General features: G+C 45.4%; 2 protein-coding genes across 3 annotated transcripts; both read left to right on the top strand.

The window, feature by feature from the left end:
- Positions 1-7,554, top strand: mbd3a (methyl-CpG binding domain protein 3a). Of its 2 annotated transcripts, XM_069157119.1 has the most exons (8): positions 1-89; positions 1,572-1,837; positions 3,181-3,340; positions 5,009-5,146; positions 5,511-5,601; positions 5,702-5,879; positions 6,701-6,856; positions 6,986-7,554. In XM_069157119.1, the coding sequence occupies exons 2-7, from the start codon at positions 1,824-1,826 to the stop codon at positions 6,849-6,851; spliced, it is 732 nt and encodes a 243-aa protein (XP_069013220.1). In that variant the 5' UTR covers positions 1-89; positions 1,572-1,823; the 3' UTR covers positions 6,852-6,856; positions 6,986-7,554. The 2 variants fall into 2 exon arrangements, with proteins under 2 accessions (XP_069013220.1, XP_069013219.1); XM_069157118.1 differs by lacking the exons at positions 1-89; positions 1,572-1,837 and adding an exon at positions 2,045-2,451.
- A 1,823-nt stretch (positions 7,555-9,377) lies between these two features.
- LOC138202829 (RNA-binding protein MEX3B) lies at positions 9,378-14,654 on the top strand. Its single transcript, XM_069157117.1, has 4 exons — positions 9,378-10,175; positions 10,854-11,459; positions 13,012-13,253; positions 13,366-14,654. The coding sequence occupies exons 2-4, from the start codon at positions 10,916-10,918 to the stop codon at positions 14,608-14,610; spliced, it is 2,031 nt and encodes a 676-aa protein (XP_069013218.1). The 5' UTR covers positions 9,378-10,175; positions 10,854-10,915; the 3' UTR covers positions 14,611-14,654.
- Positions 14,655-15,611: the final 957 nt, after the last annotated feature.

The following is a 15,611-nucleotide window of genomic DNA, read 5'->3' as shown; positions in this document are numbered from 1 at the left end:
AGTGGTTTAAATATTGTCTTTCAGCTCAAACCAAGGTCTGGTTCCTGTTGCTGAGAACCAGTTTGCTTTTCCTCGGTCAGAAGAATCACGTCAGTACATCGCCATATGTCTGTGTTTATGCGTTTATGGCAACACTTCAAGCACAATAACAATGGCCGACTGCATTGAATCTTTCAAGTGTTGCCTCCTCCGCAGGTCAGATTTTGACTCCATGCTGAAGTTCTTTTTCTTTTTTTAAATCAGAGTCTCAAAGTTTTTTGATTGGTCACAATATTTTCACCCCCCAACATCAGCAGGTCTCACGTCTAGACCAGCCAATCTGGAAACAGATTTCCTGGACGGTTTCCCGGTTCAAGATTATTCCCCGGCTGTGAATCGGACCCCAAACTGCCTTCGTGGCTTAAAATTATTATTTTTTTTACATCTGATTTGTTGAAATGTACCACAATCGAACAAAGAGGCAGTTTTAGTCTTGTGTTAGGCCTTGGACACAGACTGCGTGGCGTGCACAGTTGTGGCTCACTTGCATGTGTGTTTGTGTCTCCACCCCAGCGGCATGTCTCCAGATGCTGCTGCTGTCAGTCATTGAGTTTCCCTTTCATAGTCGCCATTTAACCTGTTAATATCGATGCCGAGATGAAATACAAGACACCACGCACACGCCACACCAGCAGTGCCTTATTACAGAATAATAAAAAATGATCTAAACTCAGTTATTGTTGGTATTAAGATAATAGCCTGGTAGTTTGGGAGAGATTATTGTTACAACCCTGAGTTTTTGTTTTAGATCATGGGGGCTTCTTATTTGGATTGTATATTTCATCTTAATATATAAACTAAATGTTGCCATGAAGTAGGATTAACACAAACCTCATACTTAGTGCAGCTATAGGAAAATCGCTTTAAGTAAAAACAATAATGCACTTATGTAAAGCGACTCAATTAATCGAAACAGTCCTGAAACAACATTATATAAAAAAAGTCCGTGAATATCAGCTGCAAAATGTATGATTATCAGAGAAGTATTTATTATGCAGAAAGGGGCTTTGAGGATCTACTAAATTGCTTATCTACTAAACTTAAAGCAACATTTTAATGTCGGTTCATGTGGCACAAGCTCCTGTAATACACTCGTACTGCTCCACTTGTATGCTGTGATTACCATACTTGTTTTTACGAGAGTTTATAGGCAGCATGTAAAAAAAATATTTTTCTGAAATGTAAACAGACATTACTTTAGCTTCTTTTCTATGGAGCCGAATTGGGGCAAAAAGTCTGAAACTAAAATCATTTGAAAACATCAAATCTGCAACTGAAAAAAATATGAGCTCAAATGTCATAATATACAAGAAATGGAAAATTTAAAATAAATTATTTATTCAAAATAATTTTTGAATTGAATTAAAATTATATTAAAGTTGGAAAAAAAAAAAACGTTTCTTACACTTGTGGTGTATGTTTTCAAAAGTTAAAAATCTAATCTTGAAATCAAGTACTTTTCTTTTTCCAATGAACAAAACGTTGTCCCCCCCCCCCCCCCCGATTTTTGGCTCCGTACTTTCCCCACACAGACACGCGCACGCAGCGGCAGCTTCGCACTAGTTTCCAGAGGTGCGGCGGACGGATGCGCGGAGCTCATTATGTTCCTCGGCCGGCGGAGCGATCCGCAAAGTTGTAAAGGTCCTTGACGTGAGACAGACAGCGAAACATCGACAGCTAACCCGACTCTGTAAATTCATGACTGCAACAACAATCAGGTAGCTGGCTTTCTTGTCTTTAAAAAGCCAGATTGACGGGCGAAGCGACTCGAGACAACCGGGACCATGGAAAGAAAAAGGTGAGACTTTTACACGTGCGGTCGAAGTAGTTGTTGTAATGTTGAGGAAATGCGCGCATGCATATGTGCAGTTCAGAAAACACTCAAAATGAACACGTCTTGATTTTTTTTTTTTTTTTTTTTTTCTTCCTTCCTTTTTCCATTTACACTGCTGCTACTCCAGCGAAAACGTAAATCCTTTACGAGCCCTTTGAGTCGACCACGTTTGGACACTCGCGCCGTGAACACTTGTAGTTTTTACACGCTCGTCGGTGGGACGTTGACGTCCCGGACGCTGCTAGCTTGATTAGCTCGCTAAGTTTCATTGTTTACACACGCTTGAGTTGCGGTGCGCAGGGCCAGGCCGGCGGCGGCGCACCGAGGCACGGCGCGGCGAGGCGAGCTGCTCGCAACTTCAACGTCGACCACCGGGCGTGCAAAGTCTTGCTGGCGCGGCTCATTTATCCGCCGGCGACTTCCTTCCAAGTGTTTCTGGTGCAGAGCGGCCAGGTCTTGTTGAACAGTTTGCAAAAAAAAAAAAAAAAAAAGCTCCCTGGTAAATTAGACGGGCTTTACCGATTAGTCGATTAATCCTCCCGATTGATTTGACAGAAAATGAAATGCCAGCTATTCAGGTGATGACGCGTGCATCTTTGTTTTTTTTTTTTGGAGTTAAATGTGGGTATTTTCTTCTTTCTTTTCCGTCCTCCGTGATGTTACGCTGCATATTGTTTTGTTGACTGTCGGTCGGGACGAGACGAGACATTCAACGCTGCAATTTAGGCTTTGGAAAACGATGATCAACAATTGTCACCGTTTTCTTACATTTAACAGATTAAAAAAACGAATCGATTAACCCCCCCCCCCCAAAAAAAAATAATCAAGAGATTAATAGATATTAGTTGCAGCCCGAAAATCAACCATAAAGCTCATCCTACACAAATAACACAAATATCCCTCACAGCTGTTTTACTGCAGCAGAGCCTTTTCAAGGTTGTGTGTACAGATGTGTTTGGTTAACATCTCCCGTCTTCTTGTCATTACACCTGCTGGGGCAGGACATCCTCGTTTTAAATAAGACTCATAGGCAGTTCGATGAATCGGAAAACTCCCACCCTGAAACATAGACCAGCCTCCCGTTAGAAAGTTTATCCAGAAGAATACCTGTGAACCTGTGTTTATAAAATGATATGAATGCATTTACTTTTGTACTCTTTTGCTCTTGGTTCGTTTTGGGTTGGAAAAGTTCAAATGAAGAACATCTAAAGAAGCCGTGTGTGTGTGTGTGTCTGCAAGTGCTTTAACGTCTCGGCTGTTGGAAAGGATATTGTGGTGTTCATTGTTTTTCTGTTTTCCCGCTCTAGTCTCCCCATCAAGAGTATTCTCAACAAGCCCCAGATATTCCGTAGCAACGCTCACGCAGATGGGATTGTCGGCAGGGACTCCCGGGCTGGACGGTCACTGCTGACCAAAGTGCAGCGCAGCAGGCACAAGCATCTCTACGACACCAACCACCATATAAGGGTGAGAGAGTTTGTGAAGTATGAACAACCGCAGTTTTGCTTAAAGGTAAAAAAAAATATCTCCTAAAACCTGTTCTTTGCACACGCAAGCAGTGGGAGTAATGTAAAACCACTTTGACCACCAGCTTTTGATACCAGAAAGTCCCCTGAGACAATACGAAGTTATTTGACTAAAAACGATTCATTTTTGTATAAAGTTGGACTATTATCTTTAAATGATTATTTTCAGAGTAAAAAAAACGATTTTGTAGTAAAAACGCATAGAAACACAACAGCAGCGAAGTTTGCGAGGATCTGCCAAATTTCAAGATGCATGGTAAACTCAGACAAGACGGACTACCGCCTTTTTTAAAAAAAAATTTTTTTTTAAGCTTGTTCATAACAATTCACAATTGGATTATGTTGCACCAGCTCACCGAGTGAAACAAATCGGCAGTGGATGGGACACTGCGGACAAAGCTGAAGCTTCTACAAGGTTATGCTTTTTTTAATCGGCAGTTTGATCAAATACTTACCGGCTTTTTTTTTTTTCTGACAAAGGTTTTTATCACACCTTCAGTATTGTAGCTGTCGTTGACTCGAGTAAAACGTCATCTTTCACCACCGGCTCCAGTCAGCTGCTCCAAGTGGAGAAAGCGTCCACGGTCTAGTGTGATTGTTATGTTGCGTGTTCGTCATCCAGATGCAGCGCTGCGCTGCTGTGGAAAGCATTGGGAAACACTGCTTTTCGACAGTGCTCGATAGAGCGAGAGTCTTTAATGTTAAATTAAAAACTGATTTCGGTCTCGAGTCTTTTCGACAGGCGTCCCATCGGCGCTGTGAATTTGGAAAGGTGTCTTCTCTCTAAATCTTCTCACGGTCAGATAAACTAATCTGCCAAAAGTTCAGAATTAATCACGTTCTGATTAGACTTTGCCATTTAAGGACTCATCCAAACTGCTATGTGGAACCAAAACTGCAGCAATTTGTGTAATTAATTTAGCCAAAAGCAAAGTTATGTCTCGTCGCGCTGTGCAGCCTTGTTTCACATAGTCTGAGTCTCCCAAGTGCCTTTTGGCGAAAAGTAGTTAAACTATCAGGACAATGTTTTAATAGTGGATTTACAGTGCGACTGATGAATCGCCGTGGCAGCATTTGTTGTGTAAACAACACGTTCTAGTTAGGATTTGGACACTAAATGTAATTTACTCTTTAGCAGATAGGGAGTAATATTTTGAACCCCGAAGATACTTGAGAGTTTAATATCGACTGTATTGCTGCCTCCCTCAATGGTAAACCTCCCCCACAGACATATTGTTATGGTTGACCGTTGACTGTATGACAAGTGTTAATCAGTGCTTTGTAGAATCGACATCATTACAGCCCTTTCTCTCTGCTGTTACACTTAAGGAGATATTTTATCTTCATAACTATTATTGGATCATCATAATCTTCCCATTCATTATTTGATGTAGTTCCCCTCACTCTCCAGAGCATTAAACAACGGATGCAACAGTAGCTCCTGTTCTGTACTTTTAAACGCGATCAATCATCAAGCAATAGTACAACTTCTGTGTAGCCCTGTACAGTGACTTCTCACAAATGTCTCATTCTAGGAAGTTTTACGGTAGAAAACGGGTGAAAGCTGGTTCTGATTTTGTCCCATTTCTCACGATGTTGTCTCCTAAAGGCCAAGCCTGATTTAAACACCACACTACCAGTTCGACAGACAGCATCCATCTTCAAACAGCCAGTGACCAAGATAACAAATCATCCCAACAACAAAGTGAAGACAGACCCTCAGAAGGCCGTGGACCAACCAAAACAAGTAAGTCAGAGGGCAGAGAAGACATTTTAGTTTGTCTCTTCTTTTTTCTTTTTTTTTTTTTTTAGCTTCATCGGTGAAGTATTTATCTTTTAAATAATTTCCACCCAACTGATCAACATCAAACCTCGTGTTCGGCAGTCATGTTAATTTACTCGGTTCACAGACAGACAGACAGACAGACAGACAGACAGACAGACTCACTCACTCACTCACTCACGCACGCACGCACGCACACACACACACACACACACACGCACACACACACACACACAGTGTACTGTATATCGCAATGTTCAGTTTGGAGAAATTGTGCCCAAAAACTTAACAAATATCTTCCTCTTCTTTGTTTTGCTTCAATCGTTAGCTGTTCTGGGAGAGGAAGTTGAGCGGCTTGAATGCGTTTGATATTGCAGAGGAGCTGGTGAAGACGATGGATCTTCCCAAAGGCCTACAGGGTGAGTGTAACCTTAAAAAGCACGCCCGCCGTGCAAAGGTTTTAAGTCGTCGTTTCCCACGAGGTTGACCCGTGCCGATCCGTTTTTTTTCTCTCGGCAGGTGTCGGGCCTGCGTGTTCAGACAAAACGCTGCTCTCTGCCATCGCCAGCGCCCTGCACACCAGCCCCGCCCCCATCACTGGACAGCTCACTGCCGCCGTGGAGAAGAACCCTGGAGTCTGGCTCAACACGGCACAGCCGCTCTGCAAAGCCTTCGTGGTGACTGATGATGACATCCGGTAAGATGTTCACACATCACACCCGACACGGCAATGGTTTCCTCACTGTAGGATATTGCCAATAGCATGAACACATTGCTGGTGGCTTCGTTTTAAAGCCAATATTTTGCTCTCTGCTCATGTCCATGGTGAAATCGCCGATGCGTCCGGACCAGTGGTCACAAAAACGCATGTTGCTAAGGTGGCGATGTTCATCAAGCGACATAACCCTGTCCCAACTTTTTTGAGAGGTGTTGCTGGCATCAAATTAAAAATGAGCATACATTTTTCACAAAACAATAACATTTCTCAGTTTCAACATTTGATATGTTGTATTTGCAATTAAATATGGGTTATGTGATTTGAAAATGATTGCATTCGGTTTTTTATTTACATTTTACACAGCGTCCCAACTTTTTTTGATAACGGGGTTGTACTTACTCAGGAAGTTATAGCTTCCCCCGGCTCCGTGCACCTCACGGTGATGCTCCCCCGTTAGCGCAACAGGAACAGTCTTACAACATTTTTGTTGCCCTTTTGTATATATATCATAAAAATGCACTAAATCCATTGTGCTCAACAACCATTTCACAAAAAGGCATTGATGGACTCCGGCATCACGTGTGTTAATTGTGAAATCTGTGTCTGCAATGTAAGTTGGAAGCACACAGGATTCACTGGACTGATCGTCACTTGGTGCTCTGGCCATTAGAAGATCTGTGATTTCATGTTCTATCAATTTCTCTGTGTGAGGATGATGAAACTAAATCATTTTGAACTTTTGAGCCATGAAAGTCGTCACACCATTAGTTTAAGCATTTGTCTGTGTCGTTGCTCCCCAGGAAGCAGGAGGACCTGGTGCAGAATGTGAGGAGGCGGCTCGAGGAAGCCCTGATGGCTGATATGCTGGCTCATATAGACGACACCGCTGCAGACGCTGCTGCCGACAAAGTAGAGGGGAAGGTTGAGCAGGAGGACAAGGAGGAATTATAGCCAAGGTACACCGAAACACAGTCATGATTCTAGTATCGCCCAATTTCTATTGCAAGACTTTGATTTCTTATACCATTATAAACTGCAGTACTTTCCTGAAGAAGTAACGTGTCTCTTTCTCTTCTCTCCCACAGGCTTGTTTGACATGAAGTTTGCTGGTAAAGTCTTTTCAATATTCAAAGAAATGGCTCTATGAAGATTTGTATACACTTAAATGGAAACAGACTTTAAATGCAGACATTCTGCAGATTTTGTTAACATAAACAAAGACTGTTGTCTTCATTTTTTTTTTTTTTTTTTTTTTTTTGTACATGCAACAGTGTAATCCTGAAAGGGTGCTTTGAGTTTCAGTTTTACCTCTACTAACGTACGGCAGCTGCAGACGGTGCTCTGTACACTGCAGTGTTACATTTAGTGAACAGCTGTTTAAGCTCAGTGTCGAAAAACTCAAACCATATGTATGTGAATGACGTGTGTGTGTGTGTGTGTGTGTGTTACAATGTTTATTTTCGAGTGTTTGTTATTAACTGTTCTACATACTGCTTTATATTTCACTGACACTGTAGGTAGTGTGTGTAATGTCTGGGAGCATAGGAAAATGCACACAGCTCTCCTGTGGCTGTGAATAACTCCACAATTAAAGGTTTTACGGTTCATAGTTGTATTTTTTATTCTCAATAAACTCGGTTTACATGTTTTTCAAGTGGACGTCATGGTATTTGTGTTGACAAAAGACACGTCAGTATTGATTTGCCGACTACATTTAGGTTTGGACAGTAACGGAAAAGGTGCGTACCCTCAGAAAATACAAAAACAAACACTGATGTACTGGACCTCATTGCAAGATTTTTGTTCATGGCCACTGACAAATAAATGAAGCTCTTATATGATTACTAGTGAAGTGAAGGTCTTTTTTTTTTTCTGAAAGGATTAATCTTTTACTGTTTTTGCGTTGTCCATCCGGCCTGTTTGTGAACTTTATCTCAGGAACGCCTTGAGGGAATTTCATTACATGTGGCACAAACGTTCACTTGGACACAAGGATAGTAAAGGTGCCCGTGACCTCGTGAAAAAATACTCACACAGATTTCTAAAAGGATAAAATGACCGATGACATTTTATATCCAAAAGTTCAAAGGTCAACTTCACTGTGACTGATTTGGCATAATGTCCTGCGAAAAACTGTTTTCTGGACATTTGTTCAACACCATAACTCGGGAACGGAAGGTGAGAGTGTGACCACATTTCACGTGGTCAAATGCTGACTTGGGGAAACTGATCTTGGGTGTCCACCTTCAAACTGTCGGGATTGTAAAGATCTGTGCTCTTGAATGTGTGTGAGAAACATCCATGTTTTAGAATGTGTTGCTTCTTTGCAGCGACATCCATATTTGAGTCATTGTCTGCTGTCATGACTCTTATCTATTCTCTTTTCTATCAGATTTATTGGACAAACTTCTTCAGTCTTCACTACATATAAGTCAGGAACAGACATGGATGTGAACTGCAATGTGACTCGTTGGTGGAGGAAGACAACAACAAGGCAGTAATTCTAGTTTCAACTGTGTACACTGAAAGAGTTAATAGTCTGTGATTGTTGCTGTTGTCCACACATTAGCTGTGATGACCTCTTTCTGGTTAGAATAAGGAAGTCAAAATACATAATCCTCCTTCAGCTGAAGCTCATATGAGACTTTGTCCAACAATCATGGTCCCTCCACTGAAAATCTGCCAGGATGCACTGTCTGAGGAAACAAAGGAGGAATTTGGCACGACAATGAATCATTTTAGGGAGGGATTTATTCACGGCCGGTGTGGATATAAGGAACATTTACAGGCATTTAAAATACTTGCCAATGAATATTTTATATTTTATTGTATAATAATATGAGACTAGATATCTTATATTTTGGATGTCGTTAATATTATCTTATGACATTATTGCTATTTTTCCTGGTCTTAAATGCTGTATTTCAGTAAACCGATGTCATTTTCTGAACTTACTAGGTTGGTCTAGCTGTTCTTTTATTTGCCTTTAGCACTTAGTAATTGCATCCACACTACTGATGATTATTAAAAAATAAATAAATCGAATTATGTAAATATTTTGTAAAAAGGACCAATAGTCTTCTTTACATTATCATCGCAGTATTTATAGAGATATTTGGTCAAAAATACCATGATGTTTGATGTTTTTCCATATCGCCCATATCAGAAGCATTGTTTTGAGATAAATATGAAAAAATATAAACCTCTTCTTTAAATGATTTCTATCATACGATATAAGGAGATATCTTGACTATTTTAAAGTATATCATTTTTTTTTTTTGAAAAAGACCTCTCGCTGCACCCAATCTGACTTCTTTTAGTGTTCATTTTTATTAACCTAGAAAACAAACAAATGCAGCCACACAGACAGAGAGAGCGTGAGCATCCTTCAGTGCTGTTGATGGACCACCCCCCCCCCTACACCTCATTGGTAGCCATGATGAACACGCCCAGCCATGACCACATTTTTTTTTTTTTTTTTTTTTTTTTGAACATGCATCAGTGCATTAATAGTCAGGATGCAAAAAAAAAAAAACTGCATCAAAGAAATGCAGCGCCCTTTACAGACCGGCAGACACAATGGCTGAGACGGTAGCGGCATCGGTGACTGTGTGTTGATGCTCTCTCTCTCTCTCTCTCTCTCTCTCTCCCCCATCGCTGCTGCATGTGGCCTTTGAACCCATTGTTGTGTCGCGGGTGACGTCAGCGCCGTGTGCGGGAGACGGAGCGGCGTGCGCCTGGCGAGACAAAGGCGGCGGACCGACCGGGGTCAGGCAGCAGCTCACAGCCGAAGAAGAAGAAGAAGAAGAAGAAGAAGAAGAAGAAGAAGAAGAAGAAGCCGTGTGTGTGTTTTTGAACCGAAGGGAGCCGCTCAACGTTGGGTTTCAGCCGCGGACTCCCCTGACCGATACGACAGAGCGAAGACACCGAGGAGGGGGGGGACCCTTCCTGTGGACATGCTTTGACTCTCCAGAAAGAGAAGCGACAACAAAGCCCTCTTTTCGTTTTTTTTAAAACCGTTTTTTTTTTTTTTTTTTTTTTTTTTCCTCCTCCTCCTCTCCTACGCCCCCCCATTTAGCTCGCTAGTTAGCCGACCCGCTAGCTCCTAGCGCCGCACGGCACACACACAAGGCACCGCCGATCTCCTCCTCCCTCCCTCCTCCTCCTCCTCCCTCCTCCTTGCTCCTGGCGGCTCTTCCCACCCCCCCTCCCACCCCTTCAAGAACCGGGCGACAAAAGCGAAGACAGGACCTCGTCGACAAAGCCTGAGGAAAAGTAAGTTAACGCGGTTTTCCGCACTCGTTTCGTGGTGTTTTTTTTAAAAAACAACACGGCAGCCTTTGAATGTTGAGCACAAGTTCGACTGTCAGAACAGAGCTAGCAGCTAGCAGCTAGCCGCGGTGCTCCCAAACAAAGGGGGTCGACAACGTGACTGAGAGCCGACTCTCTGGAGCTAGCGGTGTTAGCCCGCCGCTTGAAAGCTAACAACATTTTTTTTTTTTTTTTTTTTTATTCTCTAATTTTTTATCTGCTGTTTTTTTTTTTTTTAATTCGATCATTTCACCCGGGATTTTTTATTTATTTTTTTTATTATTTTTTTGGGGGGGGGGGGCTGACGTTATTACCGCAAAGGTTGGTGTCTTCATGGGAAAGTACTTTTTTTTTTTTTTTAATCCAGCGGTGTTCAGGCGGACATGCTTTATTTATCCTGAACAACCCTGTGGATGCTTTCAGTTGTCAGACGAGGAGCAACAACAGACAAAGCGAGGCGCTCAACTCGGGACTATTAATGCATGCTGGTATCGATGAGTGATCAGGAGCTCCTCTCCACGCTGCTTTTGTGTGTTTTCATGAAAAACAAACACCTGATTTTGTGTTGTTTTCCCCCTTTTTTTTTTTTTTTTTTTTTTTTGTGTGTTTTTTTGTTGTTGTTGTTGTTGTTGTGTGTGTTAGAGGGTGAGCTCCCTCCAAACAAACAGGCATCCGTGGTCTGATGTGAGATCCACGGAGAGACTATGCCTAGCCCTTTATTCCACCCCGAGATTATGGACCACGACGTGGTGATCAGCAGCCAGCACAACGGGGTCGGTCTGCCCCGAGAGACAGACCAGGAGACCCGGGAGGAGGACCACCAAGAGGCGCTCCGCTTCGCCCTGGACCAGCTGTCACTCATGGCCCTGGAGAAGGTGGACTGTGGGGGCGGCGGTAACGGAGGCGGCGGCGGCGGCGGTCACGGAGGCGGCGGCGGCGGCGGTCTGGTCGACACCCTGGATGGGACCCAGGGTCCGGGCACCGAGAGCTGCTGCAACGGCGTGGGCGGAGGGGGCTACGTGGATCTACAGATGCTGGAGCATCCCAGCGGGTCCCGGGACTCGCCGACGTCCTGCTCTCCGTCCCCGGAGTACTACGGCTCGGGCGGGTACCACATGGCCGGTTCGCACTCCATGCTTCACGGGGAACAAAGCTCCGTCCTCTGCAGCAGGAAAAGAAGTGTCAACATGACTGAATGCGTGCCTGTCCCCAGCTCTGAACATGTGGCCGAGATAGTGGGCAGACAAGGTAAGAGAGCGCGGTGTTTAATTGTGTGTTTATGTTTGCGGGGAGCTTGTGTTGGGAGGCAGCGTGCAGCCCCGCAGGCTCTTTGTTTGGGTGACTGCCTGGTGAGAGGAGGGTCTCTGAACTTTTACCTGTGAGCTGCTCTGCTCGCTTGTTTGGCTCTTTTTTTTTTTTTTTTTTTTAAATAGCAGCATAATGCGGATTACCCCCCCCCCCCCCCTTCCCCCCCAACGTTTATAATGACACGCGTGGTATTATTTACGTGGCTGTTTTATCAGTATTTAGACAATGCCTTGACAGAGAGTGAATTGGTGGGGGGGCGGAGGGGGTTATGAGTAGGAGGAAGGGGGAGGGGTGGGACAGGGTCAGACAAAGCGGCAGATTGTCGGGAGTCTGGACATGTCTAGGAGCCCGCAGCAGACAAAGGAAATACGGCCAAATGTGCTGATTTTACACACCGCAGACCCTCGGAGCACACGAATCCCCACGTTTAACTCGTATACGTGTTTGCGAGCGTTTATTATTGGCGCCAATACGACGATTTTTAGGCTGAAGCAGGCGCACAAACAGGGGACTGGGCGGTGTTACGCCCTGCACCCAGCTCCGTCTGCCGATGCCGCTGCTCGCTGACGAGCCGCTCCGCTTCACGCACAGTCATTTTTCTTTCTCGTTGTTTTTAAAAAAAAAAATATTATTATTATTATTTTTTAATATAAATCAGCACGTGTCCCACACTTGAGACGGACTCCCGTTGTAGGTTTGTTCTTCCCGTCGGCAGTCGCGGTGGCGTTATGGCATTGTTCTCTTTGTTTGAAAAAGCCATGCTTTCTGCTTCCCAGAATGACATCACGCTCCGCGCGTCCTATTGGTCGCCGGGAGTGACGCGTCCGCATTTAAAGAGACAAGAGCACAGTGTGGATGCTGCTGGAGCAACATGAGATGACACCAGCAGTGCAGCAGCCATTCATCTCATGTTTGGGCCCACATGGGTTTCATGAACGTCCCGTATCCCTGCTGCCAGCCCTTCCACCGATCTGCTGTTTTGACAGAATTAGCAGTTGCGATTGACTAAAAATAATTTAATAAAAAAATACAAGCCATTAGTAAACAACGTGTGCTGCTGACCTCCCGGAGTGTTTTTGCAGATTCGGTCAGCTTAATGTGATCGAACCAAGCATTATAAATCATTAGGCATATTTTAAAAATGCCTGCTTGTTTGTATGTTTAAGTTGGCATTTATTTAGGCACAACTAGTGTTCTGCAACAAATCCCACCTCCATGGTGGTTGTAAAGAGTTTGTTTATAGTTAACCATGCAGGCTGCAGTTTGTGGTGCTGTTCGACTGTTGTTTCTAATATTTTGGCGAAACCATTAATATCAATGAGAGCAGTGTTAGAAACGCAACAAACTGCCCGTAAATCTAAAAATCAAGTGTATTGCGGGATTATTGCGTCAGACATTACTTGTCTGTGCATATAACAATAGTTACACTTGCATGTGTGGCTGTTTTCTAGGTGTGTAAAACTGACGTTTGTGTGCTTTTGGATCTTTCCAGGTTGTAAGATTAAGGCCTTGCGTGCCAAAACAAACACTTACATAAAGACTCCAGTCCGAGGCGAGGAGCCCGTGTTCATTGTGACGGGACGCAGGGAGGACGTGGAGATGGCCAAGCGGGAAATCGTATCTGCGGCCGAGCATTTCTCTATGATCCGGGCGTCCCGCTGCAAAGCTGGAGGGCCCGGGGGAGGAGGATCTCTGCCCGGACCGCCACACCTACCCGGACAGACCACCATACAGGTACGGTGTGTTATTGTCGCATTCTCCCCGGAAGCGAAGGACTTTTTGGCCGTTTGCGTTTCACTGTTATTGTCTCTTTACAGTAAAGTATCTTGTCTTGTCATTGACCCAGGTGCGAGTTCCCTACAGAGTAGTCGGCTTAGTTGTTGGACCGAAGGGAGCAACAATCAAGCGCATCCAGCAGCAGACCCACACCTACATCGTGACGCCCAGTCGAGAGAAAGACCCGGTGTTTGAGGTGACTGGGATGCCGGAGAACGTGGACCGAGCGAGAGAGGAGATTGAGACCCACATCACCCTGCGAACTGGAACCTTTGTAGACCTGCAGGGAGACAATGACTTCCACACCAACGGCACTGATGTCAGTCTAGAAGGCCTCGCCTCCTTGAGCGGAGGGCTGGGGGCATCTCTTTGGTCTCGGGCTACGGGCCACCATTCAGCCCCCCCTCCTCCTCCGCCCTCCCCGCCCCCTCCTCCCATTCCCATGGCCATGCACCACTCCTCCAGCCGGAAGGTGTCCTCCTCAGTCGCCTATCACACGCACAATGGCGGGATGAGCAGCGCAGACAACTTCAGCTCCGCCCGAAAGGCCAACGAGGGGGGCAGCCCCACTAGCCCGTTTAGCACAGGCTCCAGCAGTGCTGGAGGGGGATTCACTTTTGGGGGCGACTCCACCCCCGGACTGCCATCCTCAGATGAACTGGGCTTCGAGTTCAGTGCTTCCAACATCTGGGCACCTTTTGTCAACGGTGGAACAGGCAATAAGGCATCTGGCTCCTCCTCCTCCTCCTCCCAGCAGCAGCAGCAGCCTCTACGCCGCAACAGCAGCGGCCTCAGCGGCGGCGCCATCACTCCACGATTGTCTCCAACTCTGCCTCAGGACACCGGCGTGGGCCCTCTGGATCACCCGCTGGCCCGCCGTGCCCAGAGCGACCCCCTCAGCACTCTCTCCTGGCTGCAGTCGGGCAGCGCCGGCGGCTCCTTCTCCGGAGCGTCCAGCTCGAGCTCCGGCGGCTCGTCGACCGGCTACTCCTCCTGCTCGGCCTCCTCCCTGCCCGGCGGCTCGCCCACTGACTCCGAGGGCGGCGGCGGCGGCGGCGTGGGCGGCCTCAGCTCCGGGATGCTGAGCCGGCTGAAAGGCAGCTCCGGCCCCGTGGTCGCAGGTCTGGTCGGCGTCAGCCCCGGCGTCAACAGGGACTGCTTTGTGTGTTTCGAGAGCGAGGTGACAGCGGCCCTGGTGCCTTGTGGCCACAACCTGTTCTGCATGGAGTGCGCCGGGCAAATCTGCCAGTCGGCTGAGCCGGAGTGCCCCGTCTGCCACACTCCCACCACACAGTGCATCCGCATCTTCTCCTAATGCCCTCGACAAGGAGGGACGGGAGGGGGAGAGTATGGGATGGGAGGGGGGGAGGGAGGGGGGGCAGGAAGGGCACCAGCTGTGCAGAGACAATGGAAGGATTCACACTAATAACCTTCACACACACATGATGGACCATAATAAATGCATTAATAGAGATGATGATACTACAAGGATGTTGATTTATTGCTGACGAATAATAATAATAATAATAATAATAATGACAATGACTTATTTTCAGAGTGAAGTTAATTTGAAGCTGGTCTGCAGACAGTTGGGGCTCAGACAGTCTCTCGGTGGTGAACTTATGGAAGGAAACTAGTGTCTTATCTCTCTTCAGGCCTTCATTTTGACCCGGAGCAGCTGGCACAGCTGGCTGCCGGTCGTCTCCACATTTCTTTCATTCTGGCTTCTTCAGATTTCTGCCTTCTCTCTCTCTCTCTCTCTCTCTGTCTCTCTCTGTCTCTCTCTCTCTGTCTCTCTCTCTCTGTCTCACAGCCTTTCCTTTTGACACTTTTGTACTTAACAGATATTTTTCGATGAAGCTGTCAACGAGGCCTGCACTTTTCTACTCCTCTAATTTTAATGTTCCCGACAGGACGCAACCTGTTCCAACAAATCGCTTTCTCCTCCTCCTCCGCCTCTCACTCACGCTGTCGTCTGCGACACGGTTTCTCTTTTCCTGCAAGCTTTGGAACGTATTTTTTATTTTTATTTTTTTTTAAATTTAATTTAATTTTTTTTTTTTATTTTTTTTTATTCAAAGGTCCACATGTTGTTCGGCACTTAGCAGAACAACACACCCGAGGGACCTCCTTTAAGGATGACTTCCTGTCTATCGATGCCACACAAAATGTAGCCTTCAGTAAGCAAGCCAACTGAATGCCATTGACAGACGACTCAGTTCTGCGCCACATTTCAAAGGCGGCTGTTGCATCGATTCACATTAATTATCCTTTTTTTTTTTTTTTAATAAGTGAGAAACGTACCATCAGTGATAC

The sequence above is a fragment of the Embiotoca jacksoni genome, unplaced genomic scaffold (assembly GCF_022577435.1).
Source record: "Embiotoca jacksoni isolate LCO1_2020_lvr unplaced genomic scaffold, fEmbJac1.0.p SCAF_22, whole genome shotgun sequence".
Classification (NCBI taxonomy): Eukaryota; Metazoa; Chordata; class Actinopteri; family Embiotocidae; genus Embiotoca; species Embiotoca jacksoni.
The sequence above is the reverse complement of the archived record's forward strand: the minus strand, read 5'-3'. Positions and strand labels throughout refer to the sequence as shown.

What these genes read in the sequence shown, in the direction of transcription:
- mbd3a (XM_069157118.1), top strand. Translation starts at nt 2,432, where the DNA reads ATGAAATGCCAGCTATTCAG. An exon ending in ACACCAACCACCATATAAGG is followed by an intron (nt 3,341 to 5,008) that starts GTGAGAGAGTTT and finishes TGTCTCCTAAAG; the next exon opens with GCCAAGCCTGATTTAAACAC. An exon ending in GTGACTGATGATGACATCCG is followed by an intron (nt 5,880 to 6,700) that starts GTAAGATGTTCA and finishes GTTGCTCCCCAG; the next exon opens with GAAGCAGGAGGACCTGGTGC.
- LOC138202829 (XM_069157117.1), top strand. Translation starts at nt 10,916, where the DNA reads ATGCCTAGCCCTTTATTCCACCCCGAGATTATGGACCACGACGTGGTG. An exon ending in CGAGATAGTGGGCAGACAAG is followed by an intron (nt 11,460 to 13,011) that starts GTAAGAGAGCGC and finishes GGATCTTTCCAG; the next exon opens with GTTGTAAGATTAAGGCCTTG. An exon ending in CCGGACAGACCACCATACAG is followed by an intron (nt 13,254 to 13,365) that starts GTACGGTGTGTT and finishes TCATTGACCCAG; the next exon opens with GTGCGAGTTCCCTACAGAGT.